The sequence below is a fragment of the Panthera tigris genome, chromosome A1 (assembly GCF_018350195.1).
Source record: "Panthera tigris isolate Pti1 chromosome A1, P.tigris_Pti1_mat1.1, whole genome shotgun sequence".
In the NCBI taxonomy this organism is placed as follows: domain Eukaryota; kingdom Metazoa; phylum Chordata; class Mammalia; order Carnivora; family Felidae; genus Panthera; species Panthera tigris.
Genome location: NC_056660.1, coordinates 9,939,546 through 9,957,468, shown reverse-complemented (window position 1 = coordinate 9,957,468; position 17,923 = coordinate 9,939,546). Strand labels below are relative to the sequence as shown.

Sequence of the window (17,923 nt, the reverse complement as noted above, 5' to 3'; positions counted from 1 at the left end):
AAAAAAATCTTTGTCAATTTTTGTGAATTAGAGTTTCTATTTCCTTCGGGAAACATTTAATATTTGATATCTGCCTAAGGTTTGTTTGCACTGACATTTTACTGTGAACACTCTTCATCTTGTACTGAGTTGAATAACAAATGTTTAGCCTCTTCTGTTATTAAGAAACATTTTTTTCTTTTCTGGAAGATCGGTTATCATATTGTTTCTATTCTCCAAATACTTCATAGACCTATCCCTCAAAAAGCTCTTCTTGAGAAAGTAGCTGTGAAAACCACAATTCTTATTGTAATTTGGTAAGTTACAAGGCAAATCTACCACCTGCAAAGCATGATGGAAATATCACACGCACACGCACACACACACACACACACACACACACGGTCACAAATTTAATCAATTCCATGTTGAATGCTAAGAAAAGTTTTAATTGCACAGAGTACCCAACATATCAAATATAAATGAAGGGACAATCAGGAGCGCTATCAAAATGTATAATACAGGAAGTTGTTTAAAAAGAATAGAAAAATTATACTAAGGACCCATAAATCTTCCTCTTTATAAGCATATGTAGCGATTCCTTCAATGCAGGTTTTATATGTACATAGGAATTTTTTTCTTTTTGAAGAACTCCATTGCAGCTATGAGATGAAAAATGTACTGATGTAACAATGTATTATGGTAATGTTATAGCTTCCTTCTTTTTTGCTTTTAGTGTTGGGATTGCTAAAAGCTTATTTAAAACACCCAACTGACATAACCCGCTTTCACCAGAGGACACTGCCAAGTACGTTATCCTTCCCCCGTCACTATTTGGTTCCGCGTTATCCGGCCTCTTTCTACACAGGTCATTTTGATGAGAGAGAGAGGCTAAGGGAGCTCAAGTTTCAGGCAGCGGGTGGCAGGTTACCGTCCTCTCGACCTGGCCAATCCTCCAGTGACCCCTCCCCAGAATGTTTCTCCTAAGGATGGGAAACATACTTGTCTTCCAGTGAAAGGTGTCCTAGGCTTTTTGTCCAGCCACGTTTGCAAGAAAATAGCACTGCTAACCATCCACTCGCTGGGGTTGGGTTCAGACGAGGAGGAGATCCCGAGCAGAGGACCGCTGATTTATGCAGTATCCACAGTCAACGCCCAAGTCAGACTGGCCCGTCAAAGGCTGCCTGGGGAGCTCCCAGGATGCTGGGGTTCTAAGCAAAGCATTCAGGGTGCTCCCTCTGCCTCTTTGGAGAAGTGTTCAAAGGAGAAGATACCCCTCCGGGCCACTGGGCCAAAGCCCGCCCTTCCTGGAGTCAGCTGCATCGGGCCGGCCACCAGGGAAACGGAAGACAGGAGCCTCCCGCGGGAGCACAGGTAGGGACAAGCAGGGGGAAGTGCCCGCCTCCCACCACCTCTTGCCTCCCCCCAGCCTTCTGTCTCGGCACAGGCCTGGCAGGTAGCAGGGACCACAAAGTGTTCAATCCAATCAGATAAATTGATTGGGTGTCTCTTCCGATTCCAGAACACTTGGAAATGGCAATTCTGCCAAAAGAACCTCCGTCAGAGATGATCTGGGTGACAGACTGCAGTTGAAAACGTCATCTATTGAACCTGAGAAAAGTAACAAGGCACGTTATTATCGTCACTGGAAAAACAAAGCCAAAAACCCAACAGTGCCTTAAAACTCATACAACATACAATGTAACCATTTCAATAATTAGTAGAGAACCTTGACTTCCTCAGAAGAACTCAAAAACCCAAGCAGCTTTTTATGGTTGTTTGTCTACCAGTAGGATATGGATCATTCGCTTTTCCAAGGGCCAGAATAGATGTGCAGAGTTTTCCCACTTGTGACAAAAGGCCCCCAGTTGGCGAATAGATGCCCAGGACAAAGGTCAGTTTTTGCAAAGGCGAGACGGGGACGGCACTAGGTTGATTCACCAGGGCAGAGCCAGTAGAGGCCAGGCTGGCCTGCCTGCAGGGGGTTGCAGGCAGCTGATACATCTCTGGCTGAGCGACCTGCGGTGCATAATGATGGCTCAGGCCTCAGGCGGGGCTCCAAGAGTCCCTCCCCACTGCTGTGTCCTGGAAGTGGCCCCAGCTTGACTCCTAGTCAACTTGCAAGGAGGCACTGGCCAACTTCACAAGCCCCTTGGTGTCCCCTGGATGGCAATGGTCATCCCAGGCAGCCGCACTCACGGGCGCCAAGGCCAGTGGGTGGGGCTGGAGAGATGTCACAGGAGGGACCAGGCACCTGGGACTGCAGCCACCACCGGGCAAGTTAATCCTTCCCCCCAAGAATCCGTGTATGATCCCCCACAGGGCTGCAAGGGAGCGAAGCACAAAGTGATTTTGTAAGGAACACCCAGACAGAGAAAGCTAAAGCAATGTGGAGGGAGGGAGGGAGTTAGGGGGAGAAAGAGAGGGAAAGGGAGAAAGGTGGGGGAGGAGAAAGGGAGGAGGAAGAGGGAGAGAGAGATCAGGGCAGGGGGAAGCAAGGAAAGAGGAAGGAGGAGGAGGAGAGTGAGAGAGAGAGAGAGAGAGAGAGAGCTCTCGCGCGCGCACGGGAGGGGAGGGGCTATCACCAAGACAAGAAATCCTCAGGAGTAAGCATTTTTGCTATAAACATCGGAAGAAAGCAACCCTCATTAAATATAATTGAGACTCTTGTTTTTTTATATCTGAGTATTTTTTAAACTGCAGGTTCATAGAGATTGGTGTTTTTTCATGTGTTTGTGTTCGGGCTCTTTCTTCTTGCAATTAGCAGCAAGAGTCCTGGTTCGAGGAAGTTGCCTTCGGGCCCAGACTCACGTGGGACCGGAGAATGGGCTCAGCAGAAAACAAACCCAGACGAGACTGGACGGATGTCCTCTGCCTGAGCCACAACCAGACTGAAAAGTCGCACCAGCTCCTGAGGGGGAAGCACTGGATACTAGGATCTAGATTAAAATCTGGTAGGGGCGCCTGGGTGGCTCAGTCGGTTAAGCGTCTGACTTCAGCTCAGGTCACGATCTCATGGTCTGTGAGTTCGAGCCCCGCGTCGGGCTCTGGGCCGATGCTCAGAGCCTGGAGCCTGCTTCCGATTCTGTGTCTCCCTCTCTCTCTGCCCCTCCCCCGTTCATGCTTTGTCTCTCTCTGTCTCAAAAATAAATAAACGTTAAAAAAAATTAAAAAAAAAATAAAATAAAATCTGGTAGGTGAAGCCTTCTCCAAAGCTATTCTTTCGTGGTCTTACAAACCCTTTCAAAAGTTTTTAAAGATACATATCACCCATGGTTAGTCTTCCCCCAGCTGCTCCTGGTTAACATTCTGTTAACTCCTGTTAACATTCTGTTGCCTTGAATATGCACATCAGGAAAGCATCACTCTTTCATAACATTTAAATTGTTGTTAATATTTAAATGAGCAGTAAGATGGACTTACATGAACAATGTATTTAAAAATTGTATTCTGGGCATGCTGCACACTATAACTGCTACGTCAGAAAACGTTAAGGAGCCTAAAAAGAAGAGCCACCGCATTTTTTTCTTGGTAGTAAACATTTCTCACTTCTTACTTTCTTTTTTTTTTTTTTAATTTTTTTTTTTTGACGTTTATTTATTTTTGAGACAGAGAGAGACAGAGCATGAACGGGGGAGGGTCAGAGAGAGGGAGACACAGAATCCGAAACAGGCTCCGGGCTCCAAGCTGTCAGCACAGAGCCCGATGCAGGGCTCGAACCCACGGACCGCAAGATCGTGACCTGAGCCGAAGTCGCTGCTTAACCGACTAAGCCACGCAGGCGCCCACTCACTTCTTACTTTCTGAAGTCCGTGATGTTATGTTTCCCTTTTATCAAGAGGCCTTTTTCTTTCTTCCTTTTTTTAAATGTTTATTTATCTTTTGAGAGAGAGAGAGAGACAGAGACAATGCACAAGGGAGAAGGGGCAGAGAGGGAGATACAGAATTCAAAGTAGGCTCCAGGCTCAGAGCTGTCAGCACAACGCGGGGCTCGGACCCATGAACCAGGAGATCATGACCTGAGCCAAAGTCCGACTATTAACCGACTGAGCCGCCCAAGTGCCCTGAAGCCTTTTTTTTTTTTCCAATTAATTGTCCACTCCCATGATATTATTCTACCCTCTTATTTAAGTACCTTCCTCAGGTACTTGCGAATTTGTAACATACCTCTGGAAGTTACACTGAATTTTCGGTCAGAGAAACTGCTCCTTCGGATTAAAGGTTCACTCATTTTTTCCAGAAATAATTTAATTGTCTCCTTCTTTTCTGGACTTGTGCTTGACAAATTCAGAACTTTTCCTTCCACCTTTACAGTAGAATTGCTGAGCCCAAACCAATAGAAGAAATCAAATAATGCATCAGCTTTGAATTCATACGCAAAGCTCAAATGTTCTCCATTAACCACCTTGTTTCCTGGAGGGAAAAAATTTTGTACTGCCTCTTGAAAATCAAACTGAAAGAGAGAGAGAAGCGTTTAATTAATGTCATGGCTATAATGTTATATTACAGAACGGTATATTACTATAGAATTCTATTATTGAACTAACGACTGCCCAAATATCCAAAATATCACCTATCTTCTTTCTTTTTCATTCTGACATATTTTTCAACGGTTGACTTTTGTTTTTTAAAACAGACCTTCGCACTTATACCTTATCCATCTGAAGCCCTTGAACCGCTTGGTCACATTGACCTTTATTGTTACCCCGTTTCTAATCGGTTGCTCGAAACCAAGCTCATTTTATTGGTAGTGATAATGAAACCACAGAAAACGTATGTCTCAGCTCTAGGGACTCAGCCTCGCGTGAAATGCCACCGACCCCTCTCTATGTGGTTAGCAGCCCTGGAATCCAACTGACGCAAGCTTACCTGAAGCCGGTAGCTCTCCCCGATCACTGAGGAAATGACCATGTCCATTCCATGCTCTATCTGTCTTCTTATCTTGGGGTGCCTTGTGTTCACGAGAAACGCGTACGTTCTTTCTAGGAATTAGGAGGCACGATTCAGATTGAGGTGCGCACGTGCGACATCAACATACTTCTCAGCATTTGATAAAGCAGTGACTCCCACCTTATTTGGAGACTTTGTTCATTTACAGCCTCCTCTGCAGCTCCCTCAGACTCTCACTGTAAGGCCTAACCAGATTTCTAGAAATGTTATTCCTGAGAACCTTGGGGATGCAAAGGAAGCTCTGGGCAGCTGTAAAAGCCAGTTAGAAAAATCAGCTCCAAGACTACTCTGTCACTCTTGTCTCAAAAAAATAAAAAATACAAAAAATAAGTCCCCTTCCCCGATTATCACAGATGAGAACTGACTCCCACTGTGTGCGTCCGGCATGGGGAGCTAACGTCACTAGGAGGAAAATCCCTCCCACTGTTTAAATAATACGATGTCTCTGCCCCCGGCAGTTGTATCCTTGGTGGTGTGGTGCTGGTTTGTTTTGGGGTTGTTTCTTTCTTTCTTTCTTTCTTTCTTTCTTTCTTTCTTTCTTTCAATTCCTTATGTCCACTTCTGCCCAATCCTACACAATCTAAGCAAAGAGAAAGTTGTTTCTTCATTAGGAAATTTGAAATATTATGAACCAATGATCTCGTAACTTTTCCAGTCCCCAGAATCAAGCTCCTTGGCCTTAACAGTCAAGTGTTGTTTTCTAGACAGACACGTTACATGGATTCCCACTCTCTGTTAAAGGCCACGGACCAGCCATTATGTGAGTTTGAGAACTGAGTATTTTGCATTGGCTTTGGGAGTCAAACCTACGGTCCCTCAATAATTAGTCTTACATCCCTCAGGAATATCATTTGAGCTAACTTTTGCACTAACTTTGTTCATCTTATTTTTTTTTTTACCCCTGTTTCCTTTCTCCCAAATTGCCATCCTGGGGGGCACTTTAAATATAAATGACCTTATATCCTCTTTGAGACAAGAGATAAAGAAAGCAAGCAAGCTATTTGAGACCTTGAACTAACTTTCACACAAACCAAACTAAGATCTTTAGGTTCCTTAGACACTAAGGGCTACCGCACTCCACTGTCATGCTGGCTGGGCAGGTTGTGCACTGCACCACTCTAGAGGGTGCCATTCACATTCATAGACATTGTCTATTTGTACAGTTATTATGACAAACTTCTGGAAGGGATTAGTAAATGATGTTGAGTTACTGGTGGCTTTTTCTAGTTTGCACAAAAGTGCAGCTTAGCACCAAGGTTAGACGTGTTACCTTACTTATAACTTTCATAATTTAAACTTGACCATCTCAAGCTTCTGTATCACAGAAGCCCTTTTTTTCATGGCTTTCCTTACAATCGCACAGCACTGGGTTTCTGTACCTCCTTCCAGGACAGTTGTCACACAACCGTATAGCTTTTACAGGCCACCCGCAAATCCACAAACATTTCCTGCACCACTCCCTGCTACTTTCATTAAAATGTAAAAATGGAGAGGTCTCTTATTCTTTCTTAAGATTCCTCCTGAGAGATCGACGCAGGAGGTGTACTTGATACGCCTGTGAATTACATTCCCGGAGAACTCTCCAGCTTTCTGGTCATCATCAAGCCAAATAACATCAGGGGCTCAGATGCTCTAACAAGTGCTACTTGCTACCTCGCGTTCCGTTCCCGGCCCCTCCTGCCGAGAGAGCATTGTGGCTGAATTGTCAAGCCAGCGGAGAATCTGAATGATTCTGAAGGAAATGAACAGAGCAGCAGCTCCACGAATCTGAATGAGAATGAATGTTTGAGAGAGTCTATTTGGAATTTGCAGATCACTTCTTACTACTTTGGGCTCATTTTAAGAACGCTATTGAGAAGTAGGATTAAGAAATTCTGCCTCTATCACCGAGCATTATGCCCATGGCTTTCCCCACATAACACTGTGCAGGAAGCAGGGAAGATGGAGATATTTTCCTATCGGAACGGGAAGTTAATGGAGTTGTTATCAGTAAATCTGATTTCTTGGAAGAAACGGTAAAGAGATATCCCTCCAGTCGAGATTTGAAGGCCACAGCATGAAACATAAAAGCCTCTACAACAGCTCTTTCTTTACCTTAGTTTTCTTATCTGTTAAGTGGGTATAAGCACCTCATAGGTAGGATGACTATACATCCTAGTCCCCCTGGGTTAGACCTTGGTCCCAGCATAATTATTAACAGGACCTACTCTCATGCTCGAAAATGTTCCCATTTGCATGAAAGTCGTATGGGGCTGTTGCGTCCATCAAGGACATGAGCCTATGCCTCACACACGTGAGTGTCTGGAATGTGGCAGACAGTATTATATATCATCAGCAGCGTTCCAGTCATTTTTGCAACCCTCGTAGACTCAGAACCTGATAGCACTTCCTGCCTAGACAGGAAGTACAAGACAAAAGCCCAGAGACAGATGGCTTCTGCCCTAGGATCATGTAGAGGTTCTGCAGGCTGGTGCTGTGCTTCAGAGGGTCTAACGCACCAGGCTCCTTGCCCCCCAGCGTTGTCACAAGCTGACATCTACCCTGCCTACTCCGTGAACAACTTGTACCTCATTAGCATGCCACAGTCCACAGCCCCAGGAAGCAGCATCAAACCCAAAATATTTATATACCTACCTTTTGAGGTGTCTTTTTTGGTCTGTACGTTAACAAAGAACAGCATTGGCTTGCTCAATATAGTTTCCCTGTAGTCTTTATAATCGCAGTAGTTGGTCAGTTCCACATACCTACGAAAAAAGCAGAGATAATTGCGAACGTAATATACCCTTCCATCTAGGTCAGGAAGGGGATGTTCTGGACGGGCGCCTGCCACATCCACAGAACTTGTGAGGGAAATAGCCTAACGTGTGCCCTCTGGAGGCAGTCATCTTTTGTACGATATAAATAAATCCCCTCCCTAGTCAGCTGAGACATCAGGACACAACCTGAAGGTGGCCCTGGTCTTTGGCGTGGCCTGGCACCAATCCTGGGCTCTCAGAGGCAGCCTTCGCTATGTGATGGCCAACACCATCTATCTTTTGGGCCCTTAAGAGTTCACTGGAAGCTAGAAGTGCTCTGTCTCTCCGGACTGAGAATGAATTACACCCAATTAGTGGGATAAGCTAGGGTGGGTCTGAAATTTCCCTCTTCTCCTCCTCCTGTCTTGCCTTCTCTGATCCCTAGATCCCAGCCCCGCTATAGATTATGCAATCAACCAAGAGTCATATGAACTAATTCATGTGTCCCCGATCCTGAGCTTTGTGCAATGAAGAAAAAAAAAAAAATACCACTAATGTTGGACTTTTGCCCATGACCCTATTCAGACTAGCCTCTTTGATTTTCATTCATTACCCCAGCCTGGGAAGTTCTTCTTCACACGTTGACTCTGTCATCCAGGATGTCAGCTTTCTCCCCCTATACTACAGATTTTCCAGGTAGTTTCTATGTTTCTACCTGTATTGTTGATCGAAAGACAGATCGAAGTGCAAATTGGCTTCCCTCAAGACGATGGCTAATTTTCTATCCATACCTCAGCTCAGATGCCACATGGGCACAGGCAGGCTGAATGGCATCCAACAGGCTGGAGGATGTGTCTGCCACCGTCCCTCTTCAACACAGAACTGGTTCCCCATTGACTGGCCCAGCTGTGTGCATGTGCATGGAATGAATGGCCGCCCTGGCTGACAGCACAGGCCGATTGTGCTATGCTGTGATGTGCTTGCTTCCTACATCTAGTCGCTGGCAGAGACAGCTCGAGTGTTCTTTCTGGCTTGTTGTCCGTCCAGTGCCTGATGTGAAAATCACAGCCTTGGAGAGAGCCCCACTGCAGGGAGCTGTGACCACCCAGCCCTATTAGCCTCCCACCCCACCCCACTTCCCATAACCCACTTAGGGGGGGCCAGCGCACGAGACCCAGACCTGGGCGTGGGTTGGGAACACGTGGGAGAATATCTACCCCCAAGGCAGAAAAACACAGCTTTGGCTTGTCTGTCTCCCAGCTTGGTTTCTTAGAAATCTGTATCATTCTCTCTTTTCTGGGGATTGTCAGACCTGATTTCGAGAGCTTTTAAAACCTGACCCCTGATGGAGTCTCTAAAATGCTTCCTGCCTTGTACTTCATCAGGCTTTTAATGTAGTCTCTGCTTCCCACTCCAGGGACACTGGGTGGTCAGGGGGCTTGTCCAGGGGTGGGGAAGGGGCAACAGGGCTGGTGTATTCCGGGGAAGGGAAGCAGGGACAGGTGTTGACATTCAGGGGTGGGGTGGGGAGGGTAGGAGTAGGGGAGAAGGGGTGGGGGGCCAGGGGGAATAACAAGGGAACAGACTGCGGAAGATAATGCAGCCCAGGGATTTTGTATGGTTCTTCTGTCATCCCTCTCCTGCCCTTATCCTCACCTGAGCAGCACAGTGCCCAGTGAGAATGGGGAAAGGGGAGGTGGGGGACTGAGGGGGAGTGGCCCTTGTGTCCCATAATCAGCAAGGAGAGAACGTTCCTGTTCCTTTTTGTCCCAATTGGCCAACTGCCAAAAGGCACTGAAGAAAGGAAGCAGAAGAGAAGGGAGAAAGGGAACCGCAATTTGCCGAGTTCATTTGCTCTCATTCATTCATTCAACAGCATTCACTGGGCACCGACTGGGTGCTGGGCACCAGGCAGGCATCGCACGTGCCTTATCACACCTGAGGGGCTCAGGGCCTGCGAGGTGGGGCTGGGATAGAGGGTGGCAGTACGCGGGTGCCCTCCCAGCCCCTCTGCCATCATCTCTTAACTGTCCAGGACCCGGGACGACCAGACAAGAGTGGCCTGGGAGAGGCTGTGTAAGGTCTGTAGTCATAGGGGGCGTGGGGAGAGGTGCAGAGGAAGAAGAAAGGAAGAAAACTCTTATCTGTCGTCATGGAAAGGAAAGGACAAGTCCAATTGGAGTAAACATCAACAAGGCGGATGCGTGAAGCTGGGGCAGAGTCGGATGTCACTTGTGACCCATCCAAGGCAGATTTTCATATTCTCCTGCCTTGTTTGCCATGGAGCTAATTTACAGTCACTTAAGCATTTCATATTTTTCTCAAGGTGACTCCTCTGCTCTCTCAATATCCGTGGTCTGAGTGTCGTTCTCTAGGGCGTGAGCACAGCATTTGTGTACAACGCGTCTGGAAAATCTGCCGTCCCGATTACTATTCTGATGTTGCCCGTTAACAGTGCAACGCTCGCCTCTGCGCGAGACCCATCAACATCCGGTCGAAGGGACCCTCGATTTTATTCCGATGAATCCGCGGCGTATAGGAAAAAGATGAAAATCTCAACTTAGAAATGATCACTGGTTGGGAACATAATCAGTTTTCCCCCCAATTCTCTGGAAGGTTTTTTTGGAATGCGAGGGGGCTCAAAGAGCTGTTGTCTGTCATGATCAGAGAAGGGGGACCAGGCAGGGAGTGGTGGGGGCTTCCGGATAGTCACACGCTCACTGAGTTTAATGCATAACCTATACATGTGTCATCCTTTCTGGAGTCTGAATTTCATAAGATGCCCTGAATAATAAAACTATGCTCAACATAATTTAATTTTCCTTTGATGATTTAGAGGCACTTTTAGGATCTTAACGGGGCTGTAAACATCACCACAGAGCATGTCAGTTATCACTATGCCACAGATGTGTGAAAATGCTGCTATTTATATGAGAGCTCTGTAACAGAATTTACAGACAAGAGATTGTAGCAAGATCCCTGCTTAATGAACTCTGTATTTAAACCAGGTCACAAATAAGAAATACCTCCTTAATTCATCATTCCCAGCCTCCCAGGTACGGTACAATTGTTAAACACCTTGAAATTCCAGAGAAATTAATAAATGTGAGCACTCCTTTGGAATCCACTGTTACAAAATTTGGATATGTAAGCCACTAAAATACAAAAAGATTGAGGACCTGGCTGTGAAGTCTCACAGGTATTTAAGTATCTGGCATTCAATCACTGGCTTTATTTTAAGATGAGCCTTACCAGACTACATTAGGGAATAGTGATTTCATCTTTAATCGTGCATATTTCTGAATTACTGATGCAAACGTTGCTTCTTGGGTACTGGATGCTTGTTGTATTTGCTGAAATTATTAAGGATGAAAAGCAAATGGTTTAAGATAGCTCTCTTTAAACTCTTTATTTCTTCCTGGCTTTTACCCTGGCCCCAAAATGCTTCCAGGCTGAAACTTTCTATGCCTGGCTTCAATCCAAAGATTGAAAGGCAGACCAATGTGACGGCCTTTCGAATGCACAGTGATTCGAAATGAGAAGATCGAAGTCATGCCCTAATTGACAGGCAGTGTGAACTCAGCTGCAGAGCCACATCTCACTGTGACCTTGGGTGAATTACTTAACCCATCTGAACCTGTGCCCTCATCTATAAAAGGGATAGAACAGTATTTCTTTCTGGGCGAGGATTCAATGCAGTGCAAGTAACATAGGTGTATGCACTTGGGCCCATAATAGATGCTCAACAAACACTGTCAGTATCTTTAACCTGAGCCAACTCTGCTGGCCAAAGGGTGAAGTTCTATAAACTTGTGCCACACAATCAAGGCTGTGTTCATCTGAGTGACCGGGAAAAAGGACAACACAAGCATCTGAGAAACAAGTGAGCAAGAGTTTCTCCTTCTTTGCTCCAATTTCTTTCCTCGGTTTTTCAGTCTGGAAGCTAAAGCTAAAGCTTAATGAAGGCAATGCCAGAAAGATGAGACCAAGAAAGAACACTGTATTTTTGCTCCTAGCAAATCAGGAGTGGCCGAAAGATCACTCCCCTCTGAGCTGCCTACCTTTCTCTGGGGATTCCTTCAGGCGTTACATCATTTCTAGCACAATCTGAAAAGCTGCCCCAAATTTCCCTTGGCTCCAGGAATTGAGTGCTCAAAGGCGAATAAGAACTCAACCCTATGGCTTTTCCATCTGAGGAGGGGTGGGGGGGTGTGCGTGTGTGTCCCTGCATGTGCTCATTTAAAAAAATATGGAGAGTGGAGCGCAGAAAAAGAGGAACACATATGGAAAACAGGCCTTGTGTAGAAGTCCCAGAAGTTGCTTATAGCTTTCATAATCCTTTGCTACGACACTAAGCTCAAGCGTTCTGCCCTTGGGAGCAAGCAGGATGGCCCTGCCGTGTTTCCAGTGTTAACTTGACGGCTTTATGTGAGGCCTCAGCCTAAGCTGTCAGACAGCTTCTTCTCTTTCACTTCCTCCCCTCCTTCTGCCCCAACTCTAGGGAAATCAAGCAATGGCTTCAGATTTATCACTCCGCTGTCTGCTGATTCGAATCAAGGATGCACATGTTCGTCTACTCATTCATTCATTCATTCCTGATGCTCAGTTCACGCGAAGTGCTGTCATGGCACAGAGAAGGACGCATTCGTACATCCATTTATTCGTGCAACAAATACGTACTGAGCACATGCGCTGCGCGGCAGGGGCACAAAGAAGCAAAAGGAAATAGTCTGGCTCGCAAGAAGCATCTAGTCTGCTAGGAAGGCATAAGAAAATGCACCACTTCGATGTCAAACGATAGACAGGTAAAGCCGTGTTGCTTAACGCATGGCCGCTGGACCATCAGCACCGGCCTCACCTACGAGCTCGTAAAACTGCAGAGTCCGGGGCTCCTCCCCAGTTTTGTTCAACCTTAACAACTGTGTTTTAATAAGACCCCCAGGAGGCCTGCAGGTTTATTACAGTTTGAGAAGCACCGGACCGAAGACATGGTCCCTGCCATCGAGAGGCTCACAAACGAATGTGATGACTCAAACACGCAAATGCCAGAGAAATGCATAGCTCTCTGCCTTCGTGTGTCCAACCTCCACTGGCTTACGCTCTAGGTATTTAAATAAGAAAGAGCAAAGCAGGAGGGGTCTGGAGTTAGAACGGTGGACTGAGCTGAGACAGACAAGAGGGACCAGACGCGCCACCACTGGGTGGGCCAGAGCGGCAGGGAGGTGTCCCCAGCAGGAATCGCGGGTTAGCCAAGCCTTGGGGACTGTGGGGTGGCTGTGCTCAGGCCTGCAGGCGGGCGTCTGGCAAGGACCAGGTGAGCTGAGAGCAGGAAGCAGCCCGGAGTGTGGCCGGAAGCCCACAGCAAGGCTCCTGAGGAAAGAAGGCAGCAATGGCACGAAGCTTTTGAATCATCAGATCTGGGGTTGATTTCTGTCTCGGCGACCTCAGCAAGGTTATTTTAGCTTCGCTGAGATTAATTTCCTCACCTGTAAACCCTGGCTAACCAAAAGGACCCCCATGAGGCGGCTAACAGATTAAATATTGCGTGTGAGGCACTTGGTTTACGGGGCTGCGAGCATTTGTCAAGTGGTCAATATGTCACCATATCCGATGTCACCATATCCGAGACTCAGACATGGGGACCAAAGCTGAGGACCCACACTGACTGACAGGGGCCACAATGCTGCAATCGCGTCTACGCCTCTGCCTCCCGTCGGGGTTCCTCCAGGGAGGTGGGCCCGGGGCCAGCAGACAGAGCCCAACGCTTCCCACGGCAGGTGGAGGTGAGACTTGCCCCTGAAAATCTACCTAGGCTCCAGCCCTGACTCCACCCTCACCTTGCCCACCTGTCTCCCGGCTGCCCCCTGCACCCTCTGCCCCCAGGTCGCTGACTCGAGGTGGGTGTGACTGTCACCATCTAACAGCTGGTCCCATATGGGCAGGAGCAGCTTGCGTCTCTGCTTTTAGTGGCTTCCTCAAGGCCGCTGGACTTACCTTCTCTTCTAGGCTGATTATCTACAGTGCATCCTGTCTGATAGAAGTCCAGTTACCTCCTTGTGGATTTGGGAGACCTTTGGGAAAGCTGCTGCCGTCTATAGCAAGCCAGAATTCTTCTGGCTTCCAGGCAGCTGGCTGAGAGCGGAGGCTGACAGTTAGACAACGCTACACAGAAGCCCTCGTGCCACGACTCACCAGCACCTTACTTAGGCAGGTTATTTAATCTCTGCATCCTAATTTCCTCATCTGTAAAAAAAGGGAAATACCAACAGAGCCGACTTTGAAGTCTCTTGCGAGGTAACGGCTGTAAAATACTTTGCACCATTCCTGGTACTCAAGTAAACATTAGCAGCCGCCAGTAATTATTGTCATACTTATTTTTATTACCCGAATAGCCTCTTTGATGCTAGGGAACCTACGAAAAGGAGGCTGGAGCTCCTATTTGCACGCCACTACATCTCACTAAGGGGCTGCATCTAATTACAGGAAAAACGTGTGTGCATGTGTGCGTGTGCGTGCACACGTGCGTGTGTGCGAGTGTGCGTGAAAGTTAATGGTTACTTTCACCTGGAATCCTGAGCAGGTTGTGTGTATAATACGGCTGGAAATTCTGAGCTTGAAAGAAAAAAATAACAGGAAAGAGCTTGCCATGAATCTCCCAAAATTAGGACAAATTTTTAAAGAAGGCTCTCAGGACTTCTGCTGCCCTGGTGGCCATCCCTCAACCTCCCCTCCACCCCGAGTTCCCTTCGGCTTATTTAGTAGGCATAGATTTGGAAAAACGTTCAAGTATCAAAAAACACACCCCAGTAAGTTGGGCCACCAAATCATCCTCTTGTCTGAATGAGTGACTCATATGAATGTCAGGGTCAGTAGCCCTAAGCGTTTTCGTAAAAGACACTGCACACGTTTCCGAGGCCTCAACAAGGAAATCCTGCTTACGCGGTAAGCCGACCCACACCAAAAATAGTTGTTGAATGACAAAAATAACTGAATTCATTGATAGAGCAAGGATTCTTAACTTGGATCCAAGTAGCTCATAAATTACCCGGATGGTCAGCAATGTCAGTGTATATATACACATCTGGGGAGATGGTCTACACAAATTCTCGAAAACCCAATAGTCTGAAATGATTCATAACTGTCGCTTGGCTTTTTCGTTCCCTGGCCATTTTGGGGGCTCCTCTTGGTTGGGGGCCATCCTGCATATGAGGGAGGAATATGGTGGCCGCAGGAAAGATGAAAAAGTTGTTGGATTCCATCAACTCTAGGTCTTAACTGGTCATGAAAAGGAGGAAGTATGTGCTGGGGTACAAGCCTACTGTGAAGGTGGCTGACAAAGCAAAGTCAGACTGGACATCCTCGCCAGCAACTCGAGGAAGTCTGACATAGAGCACTGTACCACGCTGGCCAAGGCCGCTGTCCAACACGACAGTGGCAATAATGTTGACTTGGGTATGCCATGCAGATAATAAATAATGCACGCTAGCTATCATTGATCCAGATGAGTCTGTGATCTTTAGAATTGTGCTGTAATGGGCTGTTTAAAAGTAAATCATGCTGTTTGTCTTTAGTAAAATGGGCCAAAGCTTATGGAAGGAAGGAAGGAAGGAAGGAAGGAAGGAAGGAAGGAAGGGAGGAAGGGAGGGAGGAAGGGAAGAAGGAAGGGAGGAAGGAAGGAAGGAAGGGAGGAAGGAAGGAAGGAAGGGAGGAAGGAAGGAAGAGAAGGGAGAGATGGATGGAGGAAATGAATCACTGCTTTGGAGTGATAAATATTCTGAGATAGGAAGCTCTATGCGATCCCCAAAACCAAAGACAACTGGGTAAATTTGGCAGATCTGAGGAGACAACTTCGGATGTCTCCATTCGGACTATCTGCCCACTTTGTAGTCCATGAAGACAAAACTTCTCACTGCTGCCCACAACTCAGTCTTCCCTCCCTTTCTAGAAGGCTATCTCCATCCAGATCAGGTTCATCCTTCAAGACCGCACACCCGCCTATAAAAGCCTATCTCCCCTGCCATAGATATGTCCCCTGAGAGGAAGACAGATTGTTCATTCTATTACCCAGATTATTCTCAGATGCTCCTTACTATTTCCCAGGGTTCAAAGGCCCTCACTCAAATGCTTTGACAATGAGAACCCTGTAGTTGCATCCTGACGGCACTCTGGTCTGTGTCACCTGGCCATTGTTTACTTTGGACTCTATACTCCAGGGGAGCACTGCCCTTTAAGAGTCTTTTGTGTGGGAGGTGCTCAAAGCAAGAGTGCACACTTTGATGTTTTAAATTTTGCCGCACTGTTTGCTAAGACTGAGGAAGCTGGCTATGTCAAAATGCTAACCTCTAGCTTCAATTAATTCTGCACATTTTAATTTTTCATACTTTATTCTCAGATACAATGGTTACCTTTTTAAAATAATCTTTGTAAATATAATTTCTAACTCCGTTCCTCCATAGTCCCCTGCATATGGGTGGGAATTCTCCATTCATCAGAAAGAGAGTTTATTTTTTTGTTTTTTTGTTTTTTTTGTTTTTTTGGTGCAAAAAGAAAGGGTGAAATTCTTGCTGCAGAATGGCTTTTCAGGCATTCAAAGCCCCCACTCTCTTGGTGTGGAAAAGCAACATTTTTCCCAGCAGCTTTGAAGCCAGTATTTTAAACATCTCATTTTGTTTGCTTGCCCTTCTTGGCTCGATCCCACTTACAAGGTACCATGGTGCTCCTGTCTTTCCCAATAGCAAACGCTTTGAATCTTAATAGGTGGCCAGCTTACTCATCTCTGATTCAAACTCTAGACTGCACTGCCTGCTTCCCGACACTCAGTTCCACACCCCAAATATAAGACACCCCCCCACACACACAAGCACAGGGTGACCTCTGGAAGGCATGAAGCCATGTAGAATCAAGCATGACGCTCCCTCCTCCTTTACCCCATGATGATCAAAGCCCGCTTCGGACAGACTGCAGCCTTCTGGCTGCAAGTTTGCTAAGAAGCGCTTCAGACACTTTCGCCACCACAGTGAGGCATCCCGGGCCCCCTCCACCAAGTTAGGTTTGGGCCCAGCTCTGCCCCCGGATCCTGGAAGCTCTAGGCATTGCATCGATTTTCCCAGAACCTACCTGCCCACACCACAGCCCACTGGGCCCTCGTTTGCACTTCACAGGGCTTTGTTCCTTTCTCGGCTGCGCTTCTGTATTTTTTGAAAACCGAGGCAGGCCAAAGATGGGAAACTCTGAACTTCTGCACCCTTTCCACTGGGTCTCCTCACCGGCTAAAGCCAGTAAATACACAGAATGGAGCATCCTCTCCCCTCCCCACAAATGCAAAGCCAGGGCCTGAGTCTGTCCTCCGCAAACATCCCTGAAGGGCGTGCCTCCATTTGAGCTCATATGACCCAGTTAAGGAGCCAGAAAGAAAAATCACCCTCCAGTTATGCGCTCTCCACCCAGCCCTACGCCACGCGCCTGCCCTGATGCCCTCGTGGGCGGCTTCAAGTGGCAGCTGAAAAATGTCATCACTAGGGGCGGAAAAGGCGGGGGGTGGGGGGTGGGGGGGAGGTGCACCTCCAGGTGACGTTAGTAGAGAGGCGATCGCACAAGTGGCACGAAAGAGGGGGGAGTCCTGGTGGGGACGGGGTTGGCGGCAAGCCGGGCCGGCCGAGGCTCCCGGCACCGCAGCGGGGTGGAGGCCTCTGCGGGGACCCGGCGGGGCCACCCACCTCTTGATGTAGCTGCTGAGGCGGTAGGGCTGCCCGTCGAGGCGCACGCGGCCGTCGCCGAAGACGTTGAAGCCCCCGCGCGCCGCCCCCGCCGCCGCCGCCGCGGGCCCCCCGGGGCCGGGCACCACGAGCTGGTCGCCGCGCAGCTGGAAGGCGCCGGGCTGCAGGCGCAGCAGCTGTGCCAGCGGCAGCAGGGCCAGCTCGCAGTCGCACGTCCACAGGCTGCGCAGCTCCCCCGACGAGATGGAGGTCAGGCTCGGCCTGGCCGGCGCGCACGCCACCCCCGCCATGCCGCTGCCCGGCGGTGCCTCCCGCGCCCGGCTCCGGCGTCGGGTGCCGGCCGGCGAGCGGCGCTCTGCGGGCCCGGCGCGGAGAAAGCGGGCCCCGCGCCGCGCCGCCCTTTTATCCGCCCCGGGCGCGGCCGCCCGCCCCTCCCGGGCCCCGGGCACGACCCCGGACGCTCCGGGCCGAGCGCGCGTCGTGTTGGAACTTGGCACACGCTCCCGGCCGCGCCTGCTCGCCGCCGGGGGTTACTCATCCCCC

General features: G+C 48.2%; 1 protein-coding gene across 1 annotated transcript; it reads right to left on the bottom strand.

Annotated features, from left to right (window-relative positions):
• Window positions 1-407: 407 nt before the first annotated feature.
• Window positions 408-17,688, bottom strand: MEDAG (mesenteric estrogen dependent adipogenesis). Its single transcript, XM_042993877.1, has 5 exons — window positions 17,381-17,688; window positions 7,564-7,673; window positions 4,849-4,961; window positions 4,147-4,432; window positions 408-1,590 (listed from the first exon to the last, which is right to left on the bottom strand). The coding sequence occupies exons 1-5, from the start codon at window positions 17,668-17,670 to the stop codon at window positions 1,466-1,468; spliced, it is 924 nt and encodes a 307-aa protein (XP_042849811.1). The 5' UTR covers window positions 17,671-17,688; the 3' UTR covers window positions 408-1,465.
• Between the last annotated feature and the right edge of the window lie 235 nt (window positions 17,689-17,923).